We start from the raw sequence: 24321 nt of genomic DNA, 5'->3' as shown, positions 1-24321 counted from the left end.
GAACATTCTCCCGCTATACCTTTGATGTGACGTTTTTTTTTTGCGCTTTAGTATTATCCTCTGCACTGCTTTCGTTTTTCGGTAATTGTTGTATGTGTTTTATTGGTAGACATCCCATCCGTTTCTTCTTCTTGGCCTTTGGATTCAATACTACATCTTCCGCTGTCATACCTCCATCGTCAGCGACTTTAATTGTCATGTCTTCATTTGGCGCTTCATCAGGCGGGTCAAGATCCATTGTTGCATCTGTAACAAGACAACCATCCTCCCTACTTCCTCCGAAGAGATGACTCTCCCGGGAATAAAACGTCTCTCAAAGTCATCTCTTCCTGTAGATGATAAAATCCCTTGTTTAAAGTCATTATCCAAAAATTTAGCTGCTTCTACATTGATTTTATTTTCGTTCATTAGGGAGGTGCTTGCTTTAACCTCCACTTTAGTTTTTTTCGTTTCTGCCAGGATGCATGGTTTTTGATCGCATTTAGTTGTTGACTTATTATCAGCTACCATTGGGTCGTGCTCTTCCGTTGTGTCTTCAACGCAATGCTTCTCAAAACGTATATCTTCTACGCGCAGCTTGCGTTCTTTCAATATGTCTTCAACGCAATGCTTTTCAAAAAGTATATCTTCTAATATGTGGTTTTCGAAACGTATATCTTCTACACGTAGTTTACCTTCCTTCGATATGTCGTCAACGTAATAATTCTCAAAATTATCGTTAAACTGTTTGCACGCGTTATCATATCTGCGTGCCAGTAATTCTCAAGCAGTGTTGTAATTTGTACCTGATCCCGTTATCAGCTGACTAACCATTAGTCTAGTATCTCCTTGAAGACAAGATTTTAAATAGCTCATCCTTTTGGAGTCACTAATGTCCTTATTATTATCGACATACTCCTCGAAGAGCTCTTTAAATGGTTGCCATTCTCGGAATTCGCCTGAGAATTTTTGTAATTCTATTTTTGTTAATTCCAATTTCTCAACTGTTTTTTTTTAAGTTGATTCCTTTTTGTTTTTTTAATACTCGCAAAGTGTCGGTGACTTCAAAAGATAGATCATCTATTTCGAAATTATTACACGACTTGTATTTCATTGTCAATTCGTCGATATTTTTCTCCATGTAGCTCCAATAGTGCTTCAGACGTTCTTCGTATCTTTCAATTTCAGTTTCGTCTCTATTATTTAGATTTATTTTTGCCACTGCAATGAAAAATCGAATTTTTTCTGCTCTTTTTTCAATTGCCTGCTCTATGAGGTCTATCATTTTATCAGTTGGGCTTATTGCCCTTGCTCTTATCTCAATCTCTTTCGATGCGAGTTCCATTTTGAGCTTCTCGATTTGCTTTCTATAATCTTCGACTCTCCTCTCTGTATAATCTAGATTTATTTTCTCAAAACTAATATCTTCTACAGTTTCTTCTCAAATGTTTTATCTTCTACGCGTAGATCGCCTTTCTTTTGTAACATGACCGCAGTGTTCGATATTTTTAACTATTTTTTTTAAATAAACTGTTTTTATTCTTTAAAAAAAATCGTTGGAGGTAATTGTTTTGGTCGCCTGGTTGACCTTGCCGTGCCTCGATTCACAGCCGCTGAATATTTTTTTAAACAGTATTTACACAGCGTTTAGTTTCGTACTACAAGGGCTTATGTGATCATATAAATATGCGGGAATATGGACAATTTCCTTATTCATTTGCCTGTGTAAGTAACAGGGCTTTTATATTGCCTATATACATACATATATAATAGGACTTTTACATATATTGCCTATATTTTATTCATACAGGTCTTACAATTTTGGCTCGAGCTACTTATCCGGCTCGTAGGACCAAATGTTTGATTTGTATGATCAAACATTAAAATAAATAAGATTCTTTAGATTCTTTTAGAATATTTCTTATCTTATTTTGAACAAAGCTTATTTTTAATAAATTGTGGACAATCATATGTTGTTTAGCTCTTAGCTTATTTATATTTAATTGATTTAATCTTGGTGTGGCCCTTAATTTGAAAAATGAGTTTTTTATTTGTTACTCTAATTTGTAAATAACATTTTTTTTTAATTTTTAATCCAAGTACCTAATTTTTTATTTTATGATGTTAGGATTAATCCCAAATTTAAAAAGATTTAATCCCGAAATCAGAATTAAAAATTTTAAATCTTGAATTTTGAATCACAAAATTAGAATTAAAAATTTAATTATTGTTTTTAAAGATTAAAAAACTATCTTACACAGCATATATGCAGTTAATCACAAATTGAAACTTCGTGTTTCTGTACTTTTAAATAATTTTTAATATACTTTTCAATTGGGTTAATAAAATAAATAGTTTATACTTCAATAATTCATAAACTTGAAAAATATATAATTTTTCATTAAAAACTTAACAAAACCTAAAAATATTCAGACTTCTTAGCTCACAAAAGTATTTTGCTTTTGAGTAGTAGTCATATGGGAACGTAAGTAAAAATTATTTAGTACTTCGTATGAAATCCATTATTTTTACAGACAGCTGTCAAACGTCTTGGCATTGATTATGTCAACTTTCAGCAAAATTTGGGGCGTATATTGTCCTATTCCTCTTTTAAAACCGTTTTGAGCACACTTTTGATGAAACTTGGTAATGGGTCCAAAGATTTTCAATTGGATTAATGTCAGGGATTTATGTTTTGGGTCATTGTCGTGTTGAAATAAAAACTCATTTTTTGACATGCCATTTTTTTCAGCACTGGAATATAAATTTTCCTTTAGAATAGATAAATAAAGCAGATTCCCGACTCCCTGAGCTGACACGGAAGCATGGCGTGTTTAAAAGTTGCTTTGACGTTTTTGATATTTAATTATTCAGTTGGTTTCCGCCAGACCAAACGACGACGATCCTTTCTAAAAATTTTATATTTGCGTTCGTCACTAAATATTACAGTTTTCCAAAAAGTCAAAACCTTTAATTTTATAGGTATTAGCGAACGATAATCGCTTTTCTTTATTTATAACCGATATAAGTGCTTTTTTTGTGCAGCACGGCTGTGTATATTGTTATTTCTAAGCGCTCTGCACACTTTGGTGCGAAACGCTGCTCTAAATATGGATTTTCACGATTTTCCTGTAATATTTTACGCGTTTACCTTACTGTCAGTAAATTTGGTCGTCAAAACCACCTTCTTTGCACTTTTTTACCGCACTTTCTATAGTTTGGCGATATCGACTAAACATATCACTAATATATTTTGTGGATTTACTTTCATTGTGAAGTGGTAAAACAATTTTTTTCTCAGCAGGAGTTAATTCTTTACTTTTAATCATTTTTAATGTGCACAAAACCAAGATCACAATCGAAATAAGTGCAGGTGAAACTAAATTCCATTCTAATATGCACTATCTATAATATCCAAAAATAGAAAACCAAACAAAATCCGCACCAACTAGCAGAATTGAAAACGAAAACAAAATACTTTTATGAGCACGAAATTTCGCCGAAACGTGCAATGTATGTACATATGTAGATGTGTATGTACAATAAATTAAAAATACAATTACACACTCGCGCTTTTGGTTTCCCACGAAGCGGTCCCTGCTAGTTATGTATATATACATATGTACATAAACATCTATGTATGTAAATATGTAGGTATATGAAGGTCAGTACCAGGATTTCTCTTAAATATTCACTTATGTCCGCATATATGGTACATACATAAGTATATACTTAAATACATACTTATGTACATTCAAAAGAACTCAAGATGTGTTAAAATCATAAATGCGAGGCGAAATATGTTTGCTCATCAAATTTTCTTTACACCAAATAGGTCATAACAAATCGTTTATGAAACATGACACTCACTGTTTGTTTGTGGAGGCATACCACCACACGTAGAGTGAATACGCAACAGTATGCAGTATGCGCTTATGAACAAAAAGTTAATTTTACAATTACTTTGGACAATTAGTAATAAAGTTCTCAACGCTCTCTAATAATGTAAACAAAAATGTTTAATTGACTCCGTACTTGCGTTAATATTTTCATCAAATTATGTACATACATACATATGTACATATGTACTTAATTGAATTTTATGTATTTTTTGTCCCTTTAACTTCATCTTAAGAATCATTCTTACTGTTACTGTTTGTTGTTGTGGAGATAATGTACGCTTGACAATATTGTCTACACATGTCCAAATAATTCCTTTGGAAGGCATTAGGTACATAAATAAATACATACATATAAGCATAACCACTTTGTTATTACACTCAGTATTGTGTTAAGTGTTCAGTGGTTACGTCGTCAATCGGACATCTCCGGAATATAATTTGTTTTTGCTACCATGTACTTATACTTATGTATACATATGTATTTATGCAGGGCATAATTTATAATACGCGTTAATATTTTAATATCACACCTTGATTCGCCTCAAGCCAGTACATCAAGAAATATTGAAAAACGTAAACAAAAGTTTTTACGGACATCAACAAAAGAACATGTTTGAACATGCATGGCCGGATAGTGCATTGGTAACTTAAACAACAAACCACATTTAATTTCAAAACCAAAACAAAGAAAAAATAAAATAAAATAAAATACACATACTATGTACATCCAAACATGTACATACATACATATACATACATATGAATAAAAATACATCTGTACGTATTAGTTTGTTTCTTAACCGCTAGTAGCTGCTGGCTAGAGAAGTTACTCTCACAAAGAGCGAAATAACGAAAAAGTAATGAAATTAACAAGGAAATATTTAAATGTGGCTTTTCACAATCACTTCAATCAACACTTGAAATTTAATCAATAGAGTTCGTATTCGAATATAGTTCGAAACTATTATAATAAACAAAATCAAAGCAAATTCGTCGTAGAAATTTCACCAGCAGAAACTGGCAGCTCTTAGCTCTTTACTCTCTCAACTTGTGCTCTCTTCTGCTAGTTTCTGCTTTTCAGGCTGAAAATTTGCTAGCTAGTGATAGTTAGCAGTTAAGAAACAAAGTTTATGCATGTATTTGGAATGTTACCATGTTTATATAAAGTGAGGTGTTCTTCAAAATAAATATCAGTATTGACGGGAATTCTCAATGGAATAATTCTTTAATATGTATATGAAAAAATTATAATTATTGATATGTAAGCAAAACAGTTTAATAAATAAAAGTGACCACTGCAACCGCAAATTTTATCTCAACTACATACATATGTATGTACATACATATGTACTTGTGTAAAATGATTCGGAAAATAAAGAAATAAAAAGAAAAAATGTGGGGAAATAAGAAGTAAATCAATGCATGTACATGGAATTATGACATCAGTTAAACGGTTATAAAGTAAAAAAAATGTATCTATACTTAATATTATAAAGAGAAAAATTTTGTTTGTTTGAATTGAATAGGCTCCGAAACACTTGACGGATTTGAAAAATTCTTTCACCGTTGGGCAGCTACACCACCTCCGGCGAAAATTTTCAAAAAGTTAGAGATCCTTACTAAAAATAATGTAACTCAAAGTGTACAAAAAGCTACTTAAAAACACCTTACATCGCCTGCGCTGCGAATACTTTGATTATAGAATAAAATAATGTGCTAAAACTTTGCAGAACATATAAATATCTACAATACTCATATCTACATTGCTACAGCATACTCTGTGCCCAAAAAATAAGGTGACATTGTATTTATTTTGAAAATTCGTCCAAATCAATTTAATCCCCTTCAAAGTAATCCCCTCCCGATGCAATGAACTTATGCCAACGGATTTTCAAATCTTCGAAACACTGGTTGTAGTCACTTTCCGGGATGGCCTTCAGTTCCGCGGCTTGAATCTCCTCTATCGTATAAAAACGGTGTCCCCGGAGCGGTCTTTTGAGCTTGGTGAACAGCCAGAAGTCGCACGGCGCACAGTGGCATTTCGGCGGAAAAAATAGGATTTTTCCACTTTCCAATTTCAAAACTTTAATGATTTTGTTTTGTAAGGAAATACTTGGATAAGAAAAATTCAACAAGGTTTTTTATAAAAAGTGAAATTTTATAGTTAAAAAAACTAACAAAAGTCGACGGAAAGTTATTCAATAAAATCAGATTAAAATTATTGTCCAAATAAAGATTTTTGTGTGTAAGTGTATAGCTATGGCTTTTCTTTTATTTTTTAGTGAAAATATAGCATAGTACAAACAAGTTTATAAAAAAAAAATTTATTGAAATTGGCAAAGTAAGCTAATTTTTATAATTTTTCAAAAATTATACTAAAAAATATCAACTTTTCATTTTTTGATGGAAAAAAACTTTATGTGCTTTGCCTTGCTTAGCCCTCTTACTATAAAAAAATGAAAGTTCCGAGTCTGTACTTTCAATTAAAAAAAAAAAAACAACCGCCAATTACCGTCCCTTTTAGTAACATCGATTTTAATTAACAGACTTCTTATAACTTCGGATCCTTACATAAGAAGCTTAAGGCGTCATTTGAACAAAATTTCCTTAGAACTAGATCCCATTGTTAAAGATATGGTGCTTGCATAATATTACAAATAAAAACTAACACAATTTTTCGCCTGTTACATATTCAATTAAAACATTGCATATTATATTGGATTTTTATCAAGGTAAAGGTATAAATAACGTCACTTTGCGTTTAAGTTTAATTTTTTTTCATCAGGAGAACTCAATTAAAAAGTGTCCCGAATTTCAAGTCCCTAGGTTCAAAAATAAAAATTTTGGCAATTGCAGTTATATGGGAGGTGGGTGTGGCAGTGGGCGGTTTTCCAAGATTTTTTCAAAATTTCTTAATTTAGTCCAGGGAAGTGTTTCTGCAAAGTTTCATTGTTGTACGACCACTCCTTCTATTTTTTTCCAAGAAATGTATGGAGCGGTGCCACTGTGCGGCGCCAGATCTGGTGAATACGGTGGTTGCGGAACGATATGGGTTGAGTTTTTGCGAAATGATCACGAATTACGAGGGCAGTATGGGATGGTGCATTATCGTGGTGTAAAAACCAAGAATTGTCTTTCCAAAATTTCGGCCTTTTTAGACGGATAGCGTTACGCAAACGACGCATAACGTTCAAATAATATTCCTTGTTGACTGTTTGACCGGTTGGAAGGAATTCATAATGCACAACACCACGATAATCGAAGAAAACAGTCAACATGACCTTGATTTTTGAGCGACTTTGGCGCGATTTTTTTGGTCTCGGCTTTCTTTTGGCACGATATTCGCTCGATTGATCGGTTATTTCGGTTCGTAAGCAGAGATCCAAGTCTCATCGCCAGATATAATGCGTTTCATGACACCCTGGTAGTCGGAAAGCATCGTTTCACACATTCAACGCGACGCCTTTTTGCCAAAAAATTCAATGTTTTCGGTACCAGTCGAGATTTGACGCGCTTGAGGCCCAAAACATCCTCCAAAATGGTATTGGCTGAGCCTTTCGATATGCCAACTTCATCAGCAAAGTCTCTAATTGTTAATCGACGGTTTTTCAACACCAAACCTTTGATTTGTTGAACGTGAGCTTCGTCGGTTGAGGTTGATGGTCGCCCTGGACGCTCTTCGTCTTCGACACGTTCACGGCCGGCTTGGAACTCACTATACCACTTGTAAACATTTTTTTTAGACATAGCCTTATCACCAAAGGCTTTTTCCACCATCCTCAACGTATCCGCAGCAGAAAATTGATTCTGTAAACAAAATTTAATGCAAATTCTTTGCTCAACAAATTTCGACATCGCAAAAAATGAAAAACTCACTTTTAGCAGCTCACAAAACGACACGTATCTCAAACACTAATGAATATTTTGACATGAAATTTGACATAAATGTCACTGACTGTACTACTAACCTAAAAAAAAAATAATTCTCCAAATCCTTCGACACGCGCAGCCCTTATTTTTTGGGCACAGTAAAAATGTCCAACTGTTAAAACTACGTCAAAATAAGAAATATTAAAAAAAAATAATAATAAAAGCCTGTCTCTGTAAAAGGTCTTTATTTGTATCTTGGTATTAATCCTTATGAAAATAAATTACTTCATATTCAAGGCTGATTCAATTCATATGAATTATTCAATTCGCACATTACATTCGAAAGATATCACGAATTTAAAAATGTAAATACAGTAAAAGTCAACATTGTGGACAGTCCTCATGGCCGGACATCTCCCATAACTGGACAAATTTCATGAGCACAATGTTTTCATTATTATTTTCATAAAAACTCAATTCCTATAACCGGACATGAACACTATTTTGGCAATATTGCGTTCAAATTATCTCTGATAAACGGACAAGATTTCATAAAATCTGTCACGTAAAATGTGTACAATTTATGGTTCCCTCTTTTTTAAATTCTTATTAATTTTTTGGTGTTTTAAGACAGTTTTTTAAGAACAATTCGTAAAGTGATCACAGCAAAAAAATCTTTTGCGCTGGTGCCGTCTGGTTCGCGGTGGCTCTACGCAAACTAATGGAGTAATTGTCATTTATTCACTCCTGGCTGACATAGACTCGCATGTATTAGTCAATAGAAATGTATGTAATACTGAGTTGCAGCTTTTGACTCTAAGCACTCGTTTTTTCCCCGCTCTCATATATGGACAGCTCCCTTAGCCGGACAAAAACACTGCGACAGTGGGTCTCGGGTTATGAAGAATTTTACTGTATTTGAAAGGAGTCGCGTGGTCGCTGCTATGCGCTCGGCTAGGCTGAAATATAATATGCGATGTAGGCGTCAATGTAAAGAATAAATTGCAACGCATACCAGAGAATCGAATATCGGTGTTCGCAGCGGCTTGCTGAACAAAATTAGAGAACCTCTCAAGTACCCAACCATCAGTACAGAGTATTTGCAGCGGATCGAAGAGTAAAATATTAGAAATATACAAGTACACAAATAATCGGGTTCTGAGCGTTGCGCGTCGCAATCGCGTGTCAGAGATTTGAGTATCAAGCATTCGCAACTTGTAAATTAATTAATTATCTTAACTATAATAGAAATCTTATACATACATATGTATATAAATATATTTTTATTTTTTATTTTAGAATAAGATGGAGAAAGCAGTCGACGAAAAATTAGACAGTCTGACAAAGTATGCGCCATTTATAAATTATTTGCTGGAATTAGATAATGATAAATACAAAAAATTTAAAGATATACAACATTGGATTATATCTAGAAAGAGGTAAGTAAAGATAGTCTGTTATTATTTTCCTTTTTATAAAATTAAATTCAATTTTTAATAGGTATCCGATGAATGTGCTACAAAAGATTGAGCAGTCGATCATAACGCAGTACAGAAATTTGTTTTTTGATGATGGGGTAAGTTTTAATGTACAATTAAAAAAAAAATCATTCGAATTAAGATTTATTCTATGTTGTATGCAATAGTAGATAATTTAGATGTATGAATTAATGCAAAACCAAGGATAAAGGTTTTATAAATGTTCAGCATTTAGATTAATGAGCTAGTCAATCCAATTCGAGCGAGTTAAGGAACATGTTGCTTTTTGCATTCACACCTAAAAAATAACCTAAATAGTTATATATTTATGTACATAAAAAATCGTTTTATTATCATATATCGTAGTTATCAAAATTATTCGCTTACTCCGAAAAAGTAATATAAATTTCAAAAACAATATAGATAATCAGTCAAGATGTTAGTAAATAATATCCAAACGTTAAAAGATTAACTTATATCCAAAACCTACAAGCTCAAAATATCACTTTTACTTTCTTGGATCATTGACATGACGTCACTTAACATGCTGATAGTAAATAATAACAAAGAGCATTAATCCACAATTTAAAACTCCACTATAAACATATTATACGACAAATCAGTACAAAAATTCACGAAAATAACGCGCTACTCCAATCTTAAGAGAATAGAGACTTCTATAAAGCTTATGGATATGGACAATACATTTCACCCATAGTACAAACATTGATGGCCTTACATGTTACAGCCATAAACAACAAATCACTGATTTTATTCCCAAGCTTATATTAATACATTTTACCCAATCTATAAACATGAATAGACTCTAGAAATATGCAAAGAATTAACTTTTTTTTTTAATTTCACACTAGGTGTGCACATTAATTCTACGATACAGTAATTTCCAATTAAATATTTAGAAGTAATGAAAACAAATTATTTTTTATCCACTCAAATTTGGATGAATTAGTAGAAAGTTCCTAGAGTTCGAACTATTTAAGGCTGTGTGCTAAACTTTGTGTTGAGTTGAGGCGAAAAAATTTCCTATTGTATAAACAAATTTTACATTTTGCTTTGTCAAATGGAAAGGAAAAATTTGATAGTTGAAGTTCAAAACAAACCCAATTGCGTCTTTTCCATGCTGGCGTTGTTATTTAAATTATTAAATATATGTATTGGTAAAATGAATTGAAAAAAATAATGTTCTTGCTAAAAACTATAGAATATAGGCTACTAAGACTCTACTTCGCTACACATACATAAGTGCATACATACTTATATCCTCATATATACATAAATAAATATACACTAAGATCTTGTATCAGCTTCAAAAATATTATTATACCCTGAACAGGGTATATTAAGTTTGCCACGAAGTTTGAAACACCCAGAAGGAAGCGTCGGAGACCCTATAAAGTATATATGTACATATATAAATGATCAGTATGTTGAGCTGAGTCGATTTAGCCATGTCCGTCTGTCTGTATATATACGAACTAGTCCCTCAGTTTTTAAGATATCGTTTTGAAATTTTGCAAACATCATTTTCTCTTCAAGAAGCTGCTCATTTGTCGGAACTGCCGATATTGGACCACTACAACATATAACTGCCATACAAACTGAACAATCGGAATCAAGTTCTTGTATGGAAAACTTTCACATTTCACAATGTATCTTCACAAAACTTGACACAGGTTATTTTCTAAGATAATAATGTGATATCAGAAGAAATTTTTCAGATCGGCTTACTATAGCATATAGCTGCCATACAAACTGAACGATCGGAATCAAGTTTTTGTATGGAAAACTTTTGCATTTGACAAGATATATTCACGAAGTTTTATAGATTTTTTTGTGGCAACAATGTTATACCGATATTCAGATCGTTTAACTATACATATAACTGCCACACAAACTGAATGATGCGGAATCAAATGTTTTTGTATGGAAACTTCCTCATTTGACATATATCTTCACAAAACTTGACACAGGTTTGTATTTTATTGTTCATAGAAATAATGTAATATCGGAAGAAATTGTTGAGATCGGCTTACTATAGCATATAGCTGCCATACAAACTGAACGATCGGAATCAAGGGCTTGTATGGAAAACTTTCGCATTAGACGTGGTATCTTCATCTTTTCTTGAATTTTCCTTAATCCTTTCATCTTAATTTAATTTTGCTAAATAATATAAATTACTCGGCTAAATAATATAAATTCAAAAGATGTCAAGCACTTACATTATTTAGAGTATCATTTCTGCATTGAATGAAATAAATTATAACATAAACAAGTGAATAATTATGTATGTATTTTATAACATACTTATTACGTATGCAGTCAAAATTTCGCTTTTATCTGTTTTCATTTGTTTGGCACACAGCCTAAGAAATAAAACTATGAATACTAATTGTTGTATGACTGAGAAAACAAGGCATTTAGCATTTTTTGTAAACACCAGTAACAGGGTGTAAGAAAGTTATATAAAGTTATTTTGTAGAGATAATAGTATAAAAGAAAAAAGCATATGCTATCAATATTCTGAATTTATGAAATTATTTGAGCATACCTTAAATGTGATATCCAAATTAATATTGGTGCTTTAATGGTTTTGTAATATCTTCCATGCTCTCAAATATTTAATTATATTTTATTTTAAATTATATGTAACACCTATTCTATGATTCTACTTCACAGAAAGTGCCCAAACATATTATGGATATTTTTAATACACATGCGCACGTTAAATGCTTTAGTGTAAATTTGTGCTCCGATGACGAAGATAACGCTGAAAATTCATCTGATATTGAAGAAGACGACGATGATGTTATTATCGTGTCCACATCACTAAACACACAAGATAACATGCAGCCGCCAACAGAAAACCTAAATCAATTTTTCAAAAGCAATGATGAAGAGACATTCTCAACTAAACAATGCAGTAAAAACATAGAACAGAAAGTGTCTTCCAAGCGAGCTTCAGGTCCTGAACCAAATCAATGTGTTAAAAGCAATGATGAAGAGACATCATCATCTACGCAATGTAGTAAAACCAAAGAACAGGAAGTGTTTTCGAAGATCGTTTTAGAACCTTGTATAATTGACGAACCAATATGCTTAGATTCGGATGACGATGAAGTATTAATAAATACAGTTCCAAACGAAGGTGAATTATGGGTCGAGGAGGAGCAACTTTTTAAGCGGAGGGGAGATTTTATAGATAAAGTTGAAGAAAGTACAGAAAACAAAAGTGAAGCAATTATTCAAACGAAAGCGAATCATTCAAATGAATTGAGCAAAGTGTGGGGTAAACCAATCGAAGTTGTGCAATTACACCAAATGCAGAAGACAGAATTAAATTTGGAGAACACGAAAATAAATACAGATAGGTGGAAACATATCTCTGAGGTTTTAACAAAGGAAACTGGAGTTGATGTCCAGCAATTGCTAAAAAGTATAAATTTGACTTCATCACAAACAGAAAAAAATAAAAATAAGTCGCCGAATGAGGATTTTTTTAGTTCACCAAATTGCACAAATAAATCACCGTATGAGGACTTTAATAGTTCACCCCAATATACAAATACAGGTGTACCTCTGACTCCTTATCCCGTAGTGAATGCCAACGTGATACAACCAAATATATATAGTATGCAAACTCCTATATTGCCACCACAGACACCGCTTAGATTAAATTTGAAAGACCCGCGAATCGTTAAATTATTAGAAAAAAGTAATACTTTACAAATGATTTCAATGGGCATGCCTGTAAGAAACGTAACTACAACAACGGAATTACCGAAATCTGAGCCAAAAACATATGGTGATTATAAACGGCAAAAAGCGGAGAGAGCTAAAAAAGCTGAGGAATTGAGGAGAAGAGAAGAAGCGAATAAAGCTGAGGAATTGAAGAGAATAGAGGAAGCAAAGAGTGCTGAAGAGTTAAGAAAAATAGAGGAAGCGAAAAGATCGGAGGAATTAAGAAGAATAGAGGAAGCGAAAAGATCAGAGGAATTAAGAAAAATAGAGGAAGCGAAAAGATTGGAGGAATTAAGAAGAATAGAGGAAGGGAAAAGATCAGAGGAATTAAGAAGAATCGAAGAAACGAAAAAAGCTGAGGAACTGAAGAGAATAGAGAAAGCGAAAAGAGCAGAGAAATTAAAGGGACTAGAGAAAGCCAAAAGAGCAGAGGAATTAAAGAGAATAGAGAAAGCGAAAAGAGTAGAGGAATTAAACAGAATAGAAGAAGCGAAGAAAGCTGAGGAACTGAAGAGAATAGAGGAAGCGAAAAGAGCAGAGGAATTAAGAGCAATCGAAGAAACGAAAAAAACTGAGGAACTGAACAGAATAGAAGAAGCCAAAAGAGCAGAGGAATTGAAAAGAATGGATGAAACGAACAGGGACACTGAAATGTCAAGTGTAAATAATCAATTGGATTCATTTGGTGAGCAACAAACTGATTTAAGAAGTATAATTTTGAATACTATTCTACCATATAGTGACAAAATACTACATGTCCTTAAGAAAGACAACGATTTGCAAGATCTAACCGATAAAATAGCAGCATTGGGCAATTCCAAAAAAGGATCAGATATAAAAACTGACACTAACACAACCGCAGTAAGTCATCAAATATCATCTTTTGCTGTTGCTGCAGTTAATACGAGCAACCAAAATACCGAAAGTGCAAATAACGTTCAAAATGATGTAGAGGAGCAAACAAAATGCGAGCTTTACTCTAAGTACACACAAAAGAGGAATAAACGTCGGCAAAAAGAGAATAAATCAAAACCTGCTTACAAAAGAATACGAAGTATTTCAACTTCTTCGTCTTCTTCGTCAACAACATCGGAATCGTCGTCCATGACATCGACAACAACATCGCCTTCAACCAGCTCTACAACAACTGCTAATAGTAAGAGAGCAAAAGAGAATCAACCATTGGTTTATGAGCCAATTATAAAATTAAGAAGACTTTCAGCGGAAACCATTTCAAAATACACAAAAACGCCGGCCAGCGCGTCAAGAACTATAAACATACGTTTAGTAGAAGACGTTAGAAGGACGATGAAAACTGTGCATCATTTGGTCAAGGAGAAACCGATCAAACTAAATGTTAAATATAAAAACATCGATATACATATGACCAATACTAATACGAAATTTTGTATGTTGTGTAAATCAAAACCATCAGATTTAACAAATCACTACAAAAGGGTACACAAAATCGAATCTTATGTGGCACGTCTCAGCAGATCGGCCTTACAATATTTGGAAAATAACATTTCATTTGCACAAAAATTAGCACAAAGTACATCACAGAGTGTGAAAAAGTATAAAATTAAATGCGCTTTTTGTCAGGATGAAATCGCAGATAAGTTTATAAATTTTTACAAGCATTTCTCCATACACACCGGCGAATATGCTTTTCAATGTGATGTTTGCAAGTTGGAAAAACCCTACGAATTTGACATACAATCGCATAAATGCCATTCGAAGTCTTGTCGCAATGCCGCTATTCGAACACTCTACCAATATCCCCCAAACGTGCTGGTCATATATTTATATTGTTGTAAAATATGCAATTTCGTACAATTAAATGAAGCAAATACATTTAAACATTTGCGTGATCACCACGATAAACGGCAAGATGATTCGAGTTGCATAACTAAATATATACTGACAGCTATAAATGATGAGGAGACTTGCGAAAAATCCGCTGAATTAGATACAAACTATGATTTACCAATGAAGGATGATGATGTTGAAGATATACAGGTGAAAAATGAGGCCATACTAGAAGATATAACTGAAAAAGAGCAGGTAGAGTCAAATCAAGTGCCTGGTAAGCAGCAAGACTTCAAAGCCACGATTAGCAGCGGCTTAGGAATGGTTGAACTTCCGTATACAAAATACTACAAATACTCCTCTGTACTAAATAAAAATCCAACTTCGGTGCAACAAAATGACGAAAGACCTATAGTTTTGTCATCAGTGGAAAATGTTGTAAATTCAAGTGCTGCGTCGTGTTTAGAGTACATAAAAACGGAATACTCGGACATATTACCGTTACAAAAAGAAAATTATAGTTGTAAGAAACTATTGCAAAGTTCTAGTAAGATTTCTTATCGCCAATATCCAAATGGAGTTTCTTATTTCGGCTTATACAAATGCATGGCCACGGATTGTCTATTCTCGACGGATGCTAAAGAGGAAATATTACAACATCTGCAGGAACATTTGAGCAGTGAATGCCCACCGGAAGACTGTCTACTATGCGGTTACTGTCAATTAGATGCAGAAATTTGCTCAACACCTGAAGAGCTGATTGCACATATACAACAAAAGCATCAACAATCGCAGTTCCAATGTTCAGTTTGTTGCTATCGCGCTATTTCACCAAGTCATGTTTCAGAGCACTTTAAATATGCACACTCAGAACAAGAGTTGCAGTTTGTATACAACTGTGCGTTGGATATCAATTTAGACACTAGTGCCCCAGCAAATATTGCTGAATTGCTGGAAGAAAATGTGGAACCGCTTGTATGTCCGCTTAAAGGTAAACTGCAATATAAAATAAATGTATGCATAGTACATTACATTGTAATTTTTACTTGTTTTATCCTATAGATTGCGTACAAAGTTTCCAGAGCGTGGGTTGGATGAAAAATCATCTCATGCATGCGCACTCTTTAACAATCAAAAGTGAAAGTATTACAGCACTGGAAAAATATGCGTGTATATTTTGTACAATGAATTTTTTTGATTTGGAGAAGGTCAAGAATCATTTGGCTAGGAATCATCCCGACCAGCAACCTTACGTTTGCGAAAGAGTTTTACTTCCAGAAAAAGAGGTAACATTGTCTTTATGCTTTAATTTATAGTTCTTGGCAATTTAGTTTGTCGTGGTTATAACCATCAATACTCAAAACAACAAACAAGAATAACACGATCTTAATCTTGATTTTGTGTATACGGATTTTTGCCCCTCAGACAATTTTACTTCATATATGTCTGTCGGTATGTGAATCAAATTATATGAGAATGTTTCTAATAGACTCACCTTGTTTGGTATCACTCAATCCACACCTTCCCCGCCTCATAAAGCGAAAGTATTGACTTTTGACAGCTCTGTTTAAATTTCTATAAAAGATGGGTGTATTTTCAAATTTCCTGACCTATATTCTTCACATGTTTTTTAAGTTTCCTCTAAAACTCTTCTTTTTTAGGAGGATTTACTGCAAAATTTAACCATAACATTTGTGTCGCTGCCAACAATACCAGCTGAAAATATCAGGCATGTAAAGGTGAAACAAGAATTCGGTTTTAACTCAACAAATGACAGATCCGTGTTAACGAGAACAGATAAAGCGAGCAATACAACCGACGCGGCTACAGAAAATCAGACTGAGTGTGACACCAAGCCAAATTTAGAGCAATTAGTGCGAACAGCTGAAGAGAGCGTCAAACTGAGTTTGCTCAAATTGATAAAAAATACTGGCATTTCCCCCGATTTACTCTATCATTGCCCACAACTTACATGCGGCGGATTTTTCTCATCCTACGACTTGTGGTATAGGCATATGAGCCTACGGCATTGTTGTCTTTTAAGTATTTGCCCACATTGTACCAATGATAAGAATACCGAGTTGCCATTGCTTGATTTCAAAGAGCACTTCGAACTACACTGTTGTCATCTAAATGGCTGTTTCCATTGCGGGGAAACATTTTCTAATGAGCAGGCAACCAGAGATCACATAACCCTTGCACACACAAACATAAATACAGACTCTGCGACGATACAAACAGCAAAGGTGGCACTCTATTTCAATCAATCATTTAATATATTATTGAAATCGGAGCAAGAGAAGGATAGGTACACCCTTTTGTTGGAGCTGCAAGAAGTGATACAAAATCGTTGCAAATATGCAGAAAAGTTGTACTACGAGTCTTTAAAAACACAGTGGATTGTGCCGGTGACTGCGACGTGGTTGGAAAACTTTCCAAGTTTCAAAACTAATGACCGGATCAAACGGAAGTGCTTTTGTCGAAATTGTCCCTTCCAAACGTATGATAATGAATTATTTTATACACATTTAAGAAAAACTCATCAGGTTAATGATAATAAATTTGTGTGTGCGAAATGTGATTTTCATGTAGCGTGCAAAAACTGGGACCCCATTATAGATCACATAAAAATGCATGTTCTGAATATACACATATGCTCGGTATGCTCATTTTATCATCATGATCGACAAGCAATACGTGCACATTTGTCGCAAGAGCATCGCTTTAGAGATGTGCCGATTGTGACGCTAATACGTTCGTCGTTGAGTACTCAAATTTCATTAGCCATTGTATTTGCACAGCAAAGAAAAACATTTTCCACCATAAACAGCTGTTTTTGTTGTGATAAAAGCAATAGTTCGTGGAATGCATTAGCTACACATTTGAGGAAAACTCATCATTTGACATTGCAATATTTTTGTGAAATCTGCGACGAGTCACTTAAGCTCACAGAATGTGATGTGCATTTTAGCAACTGTCATCCAACAGCAGTGTTAAGGATTCGGTGTCACATTGCAACTAACACTCAAATATCTATGGATAGCGTGATGCCATTCAAACTCACAATCGAATCAAATGCCAATGATGCACTCGGAGTAGCAATTAAAGAAGAACCCTGTGATATTGATATGGATAGTGATATTGAACTAATTAATGACGATGATATTGTCATCGCTAATGATATGCAAATGTGCGAAACTCAGAAAAATCCGACAGTTATAAGATGTGTGAGTGTTGCGAATCTACAAAGTCAGCACACAAATAACGGTAATTTTGAAACGCTTGCATTGCCACAGCGACCACTTCCAGGTGCCGACCCTAAATCGATAAGATGTGTGAGTGTTGCGAATCTACAAAGTCAGCACACAAATAACGGTAATTTCAAAACGCATGCATTGCCACAGCCACCACTGCCAGTTGCCGACCCTAAATCGATAAGATGTGTGAGTGTTGCGAACCTACAAAGTCAACACACAAATAACGGTAGTTTTGAAATGCTTACATTGCCACAACCACCACTTCCAGTTCCAGTATCAATACCACAGTTACAGCCACAGCCAATACAACAACTGCAATTGCAATCACGACTCATTCCACAGTTCGGGGCTCAAACGAGGCATATCAACCCGACGAACGTTACAAATACAAACACGCCATTGTTTACACCGCCATTAGCAAAACATAGCAAAAATCCGAATTTCGCTGGTGACTACAATAACAGGCCTGTTGAAATTTTTGTAAATGGTGCAGGTAAGAAACTTATCTAATTTAATAGAATATGTAGAAATTAAGCCGGAATTCAAAGACAAATTCTTATATTTATAAATATGTAATGTGCTCACTACAATTGAGTGCAAAGAAATTTGAAGGTATGAAGACATTTGAGACCATATTACTCTCGATCTTCACACACCGAGTGCACAAGCACAGCACCACCACAGCACTTAAATATAAACGCCCAGATTGTTCGTGAAAACCACTCTCGTCAAAAACCAATCAGTCAATTTGAGCTTTCAGAAGAACGTTCCCTCTAGGCTTAAGGAGTTGAGCCATGAACTATTTTTGCGTTCGTACTATTATATTTCGAGATCAAAATTTTAATTTAAGTTAAATAAGAATTGAGCGGGGGCTCCACCAGGTGGGGTTTGTCCCCAATACTACTTAACTTCTACATACGAGAATGGATATTGATGCCAGGGAATGGAATAAATGGCATGTGTGCAGAAGTAAGTAGCTATCTCACTGAATCCACAGCAACACATATTCACGAACTGGACGAAGAAGTACAGACTGGATACTAAGTCGATGGCATTAAAATTCCGACTGTCAATATCCCTAAGACTTTAGCATCAATGAGTTTTTGCTAGAAACGAAGGCGCCTCTTAAGAGCATCAAAAGGTCATTCCTTGATTACGTCGACGAGATTGAATGATTCGCCGACCAGATTACTGACGCAATTAACTTTAGACATGCACTGACTGCTATTCACAGTAAGGCCATTAACACCTTCGCTGACTCCCTCCCAGTAAATGGCATACGAGAATCTAAAGCGACCCTTGCGCAATTCCGTTCTCAATATTGCAGCAGGTTAAACTCCAACTTATCCAGAATTGATCCCAACATAAAGAAAAACATGTCCTGCGTGTAACGAGTCCTGGCATGACTCTAATCATCTCTTTGCCCAATGAATCCCACTCATCTGTCACCCGTGACCGTGGTAGAACACGAAGTACATCAACAAATTTAAATTCTAAACAATTTCCTTTTTAAATTTTCAGTTATTTTTTAACAGAACAGATAATTTAGTAAAAATAAAAACAAAAAAAAAGCTAACTTCGGCTGCATCGAAGCTAATATACCCTTCACAGGTGCATTTCTTTTAGTAGCTATGTGTTCAGTTTGTATGGAAGCTATATGCTATAGTAATCCGATCTGAACAATTTTTTCGGAGATTATATTATTACCTTGAGCAGTTATCCATGTCAAATTTCGTGAAGATACCACGTCAAATGCGAAAGTTTTCCATACTAGTTCTTGATTCCGATCGTTCGATTTGTATGGCAGTTATATGCTATAGTGAGCCGATCAGAACAATTTCTTCAGATATTACATTATTTCTTTGAACAATAACTCATACCGAATTTCGTGAAGATATATCGTCAAATTAGGAAGTTTCCCCATGCAAGCATTTGATTCCGATCATTCAGTTTGTATGGCAGCTATATGCTATAGTTAACCGATCTGAACAATTTCTTCGGAGATTACATTCTTGCCTTAGAAAATAACCTGCGCCAACTTTTGTGAAGATACATTGTCAAATGCAAAAGTTTTCCATATAAGAACTTGATTCCGATCGTTCAGTTTGTATAGCAGCTATATGTTATAGTGAGCCGATATCGGCAGTTCCGACAAATGAGCAGCTTCTTGGAGAGAAATTGAAAGTAGCAAAATTTCAAAACGATATCTTAAAAACTGAGGGACTAGTTCGTATATATACAGTCGGACATGGCTAAATCGACTCAGCTCAACATACTGATCATTTATATATATAATTTATAGGGTCTCCGACGCTTCCTTCTTGGTGTTACAAACTTCGTGGCAAACTTAATATACCCTGTTCAGGGTATAAAAATACAAATATGTATTTTATTCGTAGTGTGGGAAGGAATATGTTTTAAATTTCTAATTATGCTAAACATGACTACTAACTTTTAGCACTTTCTTCTTCATGTAACAACAAATACAATTATATATTTTTTTTATTTACAGGCAATCGTCTGAGCAATAATTATGCTCTCCAAAATTTTCAACCATGAAAGCGAGAAGGCTTTACGTCCATGGTAAAATTGTGATAAATAAAAAATACAACTCTACTTACTAACTTAAGTATATGCCATATATGGTATATATATTCAAGGGTTTACCGTTGCTAAAACTAAATGTAAATACTTAAGTTTTATAATTTTTTCAACATTTTAATATGTAGAACTAGATACCTTACGACGATAACATTAAGTTGCGATCTAAATATAAAGCGAACCTAGAATTCTATATTCTGGTCGAAAATATTGCCAAACATTTTGTATTGGTTTGGTTTATATTGAAGCAAATAGCTAAGATCTTTTTTAGTACATTATGCATTTGTATTTATGTTATAAACAACCATATTTGTTTAAGTTTTGAAGTTAAATGAAATAAGTTCTATGAATTTTTTAACTTGCAAATTTATTTTCTTTTTTATGACTTTAAAATTTATTACTTAAAAGTCGCAATAAACTGTTGTGTATGTCCTTTAGCATTAACATACATATGAAAGTATAAAATACAACATTTTAAGGAATAAACTACCAAATAAAATTTTTTAAAAAATACCAATTTGAAAATTAAAGTTTTTATACTCATGCAACGTGTTGCTACAGAGTATAATAGTTTCGTTCACCTAACTGCTGTATGTATCACTAAAAACTAGAGATGGAGATAGATATAAGGTTATACATAGTATATGTATATAGTAAATCCGAGTGACTGCCTATCTTTCCCTCCCTGCAAGCTGTCACTTGGGTAAAACTTAAAATATCATGATGAAATTTGGTACACATGATCCCTGGCAAAAAAATAAGGCGAAGATGAGCATAATCGGACTACGGCCACACCCAAAAAATGCCATTAATATCGAATATTTGGACCCCAGTACCTATAGTTGACTTTTTACCGCAATTATCTGTCAATGTGTGAGATTGAAATTCAGCGATAATCTTTTCCTGACAATGGTATGTTCGTGTGCCAAAAATGGGTTGATTCGTGTTCCATATACCTAATACAATGATCTCAATGAAAATGACAGAGATTGCTTTACTGATAACAGTGGATCTTTGTGCCTAAAGTGGATAAAATTGGGCGAAAACTTGACCTAGCCCCCATATAACAAACCATTTGCCGAATATGTCAGTCAGTGTATGATTTATAGGGTATATGTGTATGGTGGATGGTGTATAAGTTATATGATATATATGTACATACATACATATATATATATATATAAATATATATAATACAGTGGAGTCCTTTGATCGTTTTCTCTTTTCAAATTACACCTTGTGAATCCTAAAACGGGTAACGTATCACATTTCCGACTGATAAGATGATCTACGGTATCTTCGTAGCAGATTGCCCGGAGAAACCTACTGCTTCGACCGTTCCTTGACCTTTGGTTTCTGCGTTCCAGCATCGAACACTGCCGTGAAGTGGTGTCACCGTTCGCTCGTTTTCCGAAGTAAGCAAACGTGGAAAAATCACACCGAAAACTCTATTTTGTCTAATATTTCATGCTACATATACCATACATATGTGTATAGTGGCCTTTTGGTATACTGAAAATCGAAGAGACCAATTTTGTTACCCTAACAGTTAGTAGAGCTCCTGAGGTAGAATAATGCAAATAGTTATAAAATGATCTTTTATAATTCGAATCTCATTTCTCAGTATGGAGTTTTCTGAAAACTGAGTCCTTTTGATATACCGCCAATGTCGTTCCGATATCTAAACGCAACAGATCCAAAATTTGAGTCCACTAAGAACAGTCTACTAGGCAGCATTCTTCAAAAGAACTCGACAGCATTCCTTAAAAGTATTTGGAAAATGATTCCAGCTGTACAAATTCCGTCATTTCGATTATACACACATCATCAATATTTAAAACACATCTGTTCCGCAGTTAAGATTAGGTTAACGGAACGTTAATAAATATCACAATATGAATCGTATGGCTAACGATTCGAAGTTAGTTTAGGGTTAGGTTAAAACGACAACAGGGATCTCACTTGGACAGCTTGGAACGTCCTTCCGTTGTGATTCCTAAAACTATATGTAACGGGTTTTTCAAAAGTAGACGGAAAGGGACAGCAAACGACGCCAAATTTTTTTCCGCTCTTTTTACATTTCTCTTCAGTAAGGTTTGCCATTTCATCATGGAAAGATATACCATCCAACAACGAGTCGAAATTATTAAGATTTACTACCGAAATTCGGAGTCAATGGCCTCAACTTTAAGACCGCTACGTCAAATTTATGGTGGTTATAAATGTCCTGTCAGATCAACAATTGAGCGTCTAGTGGAAAGATTTGAATCCGCAGGCACAGTACACAATGTTCCCGGGCCAGTGAGACAAAGAAGTGCACGTAGTGTCGAGAATATTGCTGCCGCTAGCGCATCAATTGAGGAAGAACCCAAATGGCTTCTTCAATAAGCAAATTATGTGTTATTGGTCAGGCTGCAATCCACACGTACTCCATGAGTCATCATTGCATCCGAAAAAATTAGGGTTTGGTGCGGTTTATGGGTCGGCGGCGACATTGGGCCGCACTTTTTCCGTGATGATCAAGATCGCCACGTTACTGTGAATGGGAATCGCTACCGCTCAATGATAACCGAAAATTGTTGGTCCAAATTGGATGATATGGACTTGGACAATGTGGGGTTCCAACAGAACGGCGCCACAAGCCACACAGCGAATCTCACAATCGATTTATTAAAAACCAAGTTTGGTGAACGTGTTATTCCCCGAAATGGCGCAGTCAATTGGCCGCCTCGGTCGTGCGTTTTGACGCCGTTAGACTATCTCCTTTGGGGCTACATCAAGTCTATGGTTTATGCCAACAAGCCAGGGACGGTTGATGAACTTTCTACGAATATGGAACATAAAATTGTATCAGTATCGACCGATCGTGGTGGCCATGCAAAAGAAATCGAGTTCCATACATAATGGCATCGAATGTACTTTCATCGGAATAAAAAATTTTATTGATATCCCAAATCGTTTTTGATTTAGTTATAAAAAAACTTTTGTAGCGCTATTATTAAAACCCGTTATTGTTCATAAAAACCCTCATAAATCGACAAACACTTTGAGCCTGTAATAACTTTGTTAATACGGCTAACATCAATTGCGGCTATTTTCCCTGTTTCGCCGGAAGTATGACTGCTGAGAGGTTTCTCGCAAAAGCTGGCGTTTGGTTGTTTCCACCTCACCTTCCACTATTCGTCAAGATTTTTAGCCTTACCCTGAATACCTATTGGACAATGTCCTGTTAGAACTCCAAGTGCGGCAAATTAAACCTTGCTAAGAACAAGTAGTTCAGTGGATTTCTTGCGTTCTTTCTAGGTATTTGTTGACAACGCTTGCTACGATACCACGTGATCTATAGGTTCAGCGCTTGTAGGCAAGATCCAGCTCTCTCCAGATTTCTCTTGCGAGCTCATCGACTTTGCAGTTGCGGAATCGTTACAACGAAACACCCAAACGAGTTCGAGAAAGAAGTAAATTGTTGCTATTGGTAGGAAGCACAGACACTACTCGACTAACTTTGAGCGCACAGTCAGTAACTCAAATCGCTGTTGAATGCAGACTTCAACTGAAATACACTATCATACAATACGTCTAAACAAACAAGTATCAAAATGATAGTTACTTCCGCCTAAAAAAGACTGCAGAGATCTGGTATATATGATGAAACACGCTTGA

General features: G+C 34.6%; 1 protein-coding gene across 5 annotated transcripts in view; it reads left to right on the top strand.

Annotated features, from left to right (window-relative positions):
* The window catches only part of LOC126752516 (uncharacterized), a 46442-nt gene extending 25271 nt beyond the window's left edge, over positions 1–21171 (top strand). For 4 of the 5 annotated variants that reach the window (XM_050463373.1, XM_050463370.1, XM_050463374.1 and 1 more), the window contains 6 exons: positions 9051–9190; positions 9252–9327; positions 11930–15791; positions 15863–16086; positions 16462–18550; positions 20570–21171. In XM_050463373.1, the coding sequence (XP_050319330.1) occupies positions 9051–9190; positions 9252–9327; positions 11930–15791; positions 15863–16086; positions 16462–18550; positions 20570–20616 (6438 nt within the window). In that variant the 3' untranslated portion in view covers positions 20617–21171. Of the gene's footprint in view, positions 1–4302; positions 4524–9050; positions 9191–9251; positions 9328–11929; positions 15792–15862; positions 16087–16461; positions 18551–20569 lie in introns of those variants that run through there. The other variant, XM_050463372.1, reaches the window with a different exon arrangement.
* The last annotated feature ends 3150 nt before the right edge of the window (positions 21172–24321 follow it).

Source organism: Bactrocera neohumeralis, chromosome 3 (genome assembly GCF_024586455.1).
Source record: "Bactrocera neohumeralis isolate Rockhampton chromosome 3, APGP_CSIRO_Bneo_wtdbg2-racon-allhic-juicebox.fasta_v2, whole genome shotgun sequence".
Taxonomy (NCBI): Eukaryota; Metazoa; Arthropoda; class Insecta; order Diptera; family Tephritidae; genus Bactrocera; species Bactrocera neohumeralis.
The sequence above is the reverse complement of the archived record's forward strand: the minus strand, read 5'-3'. Positions and strand labels throughout refer to the sequence as shown.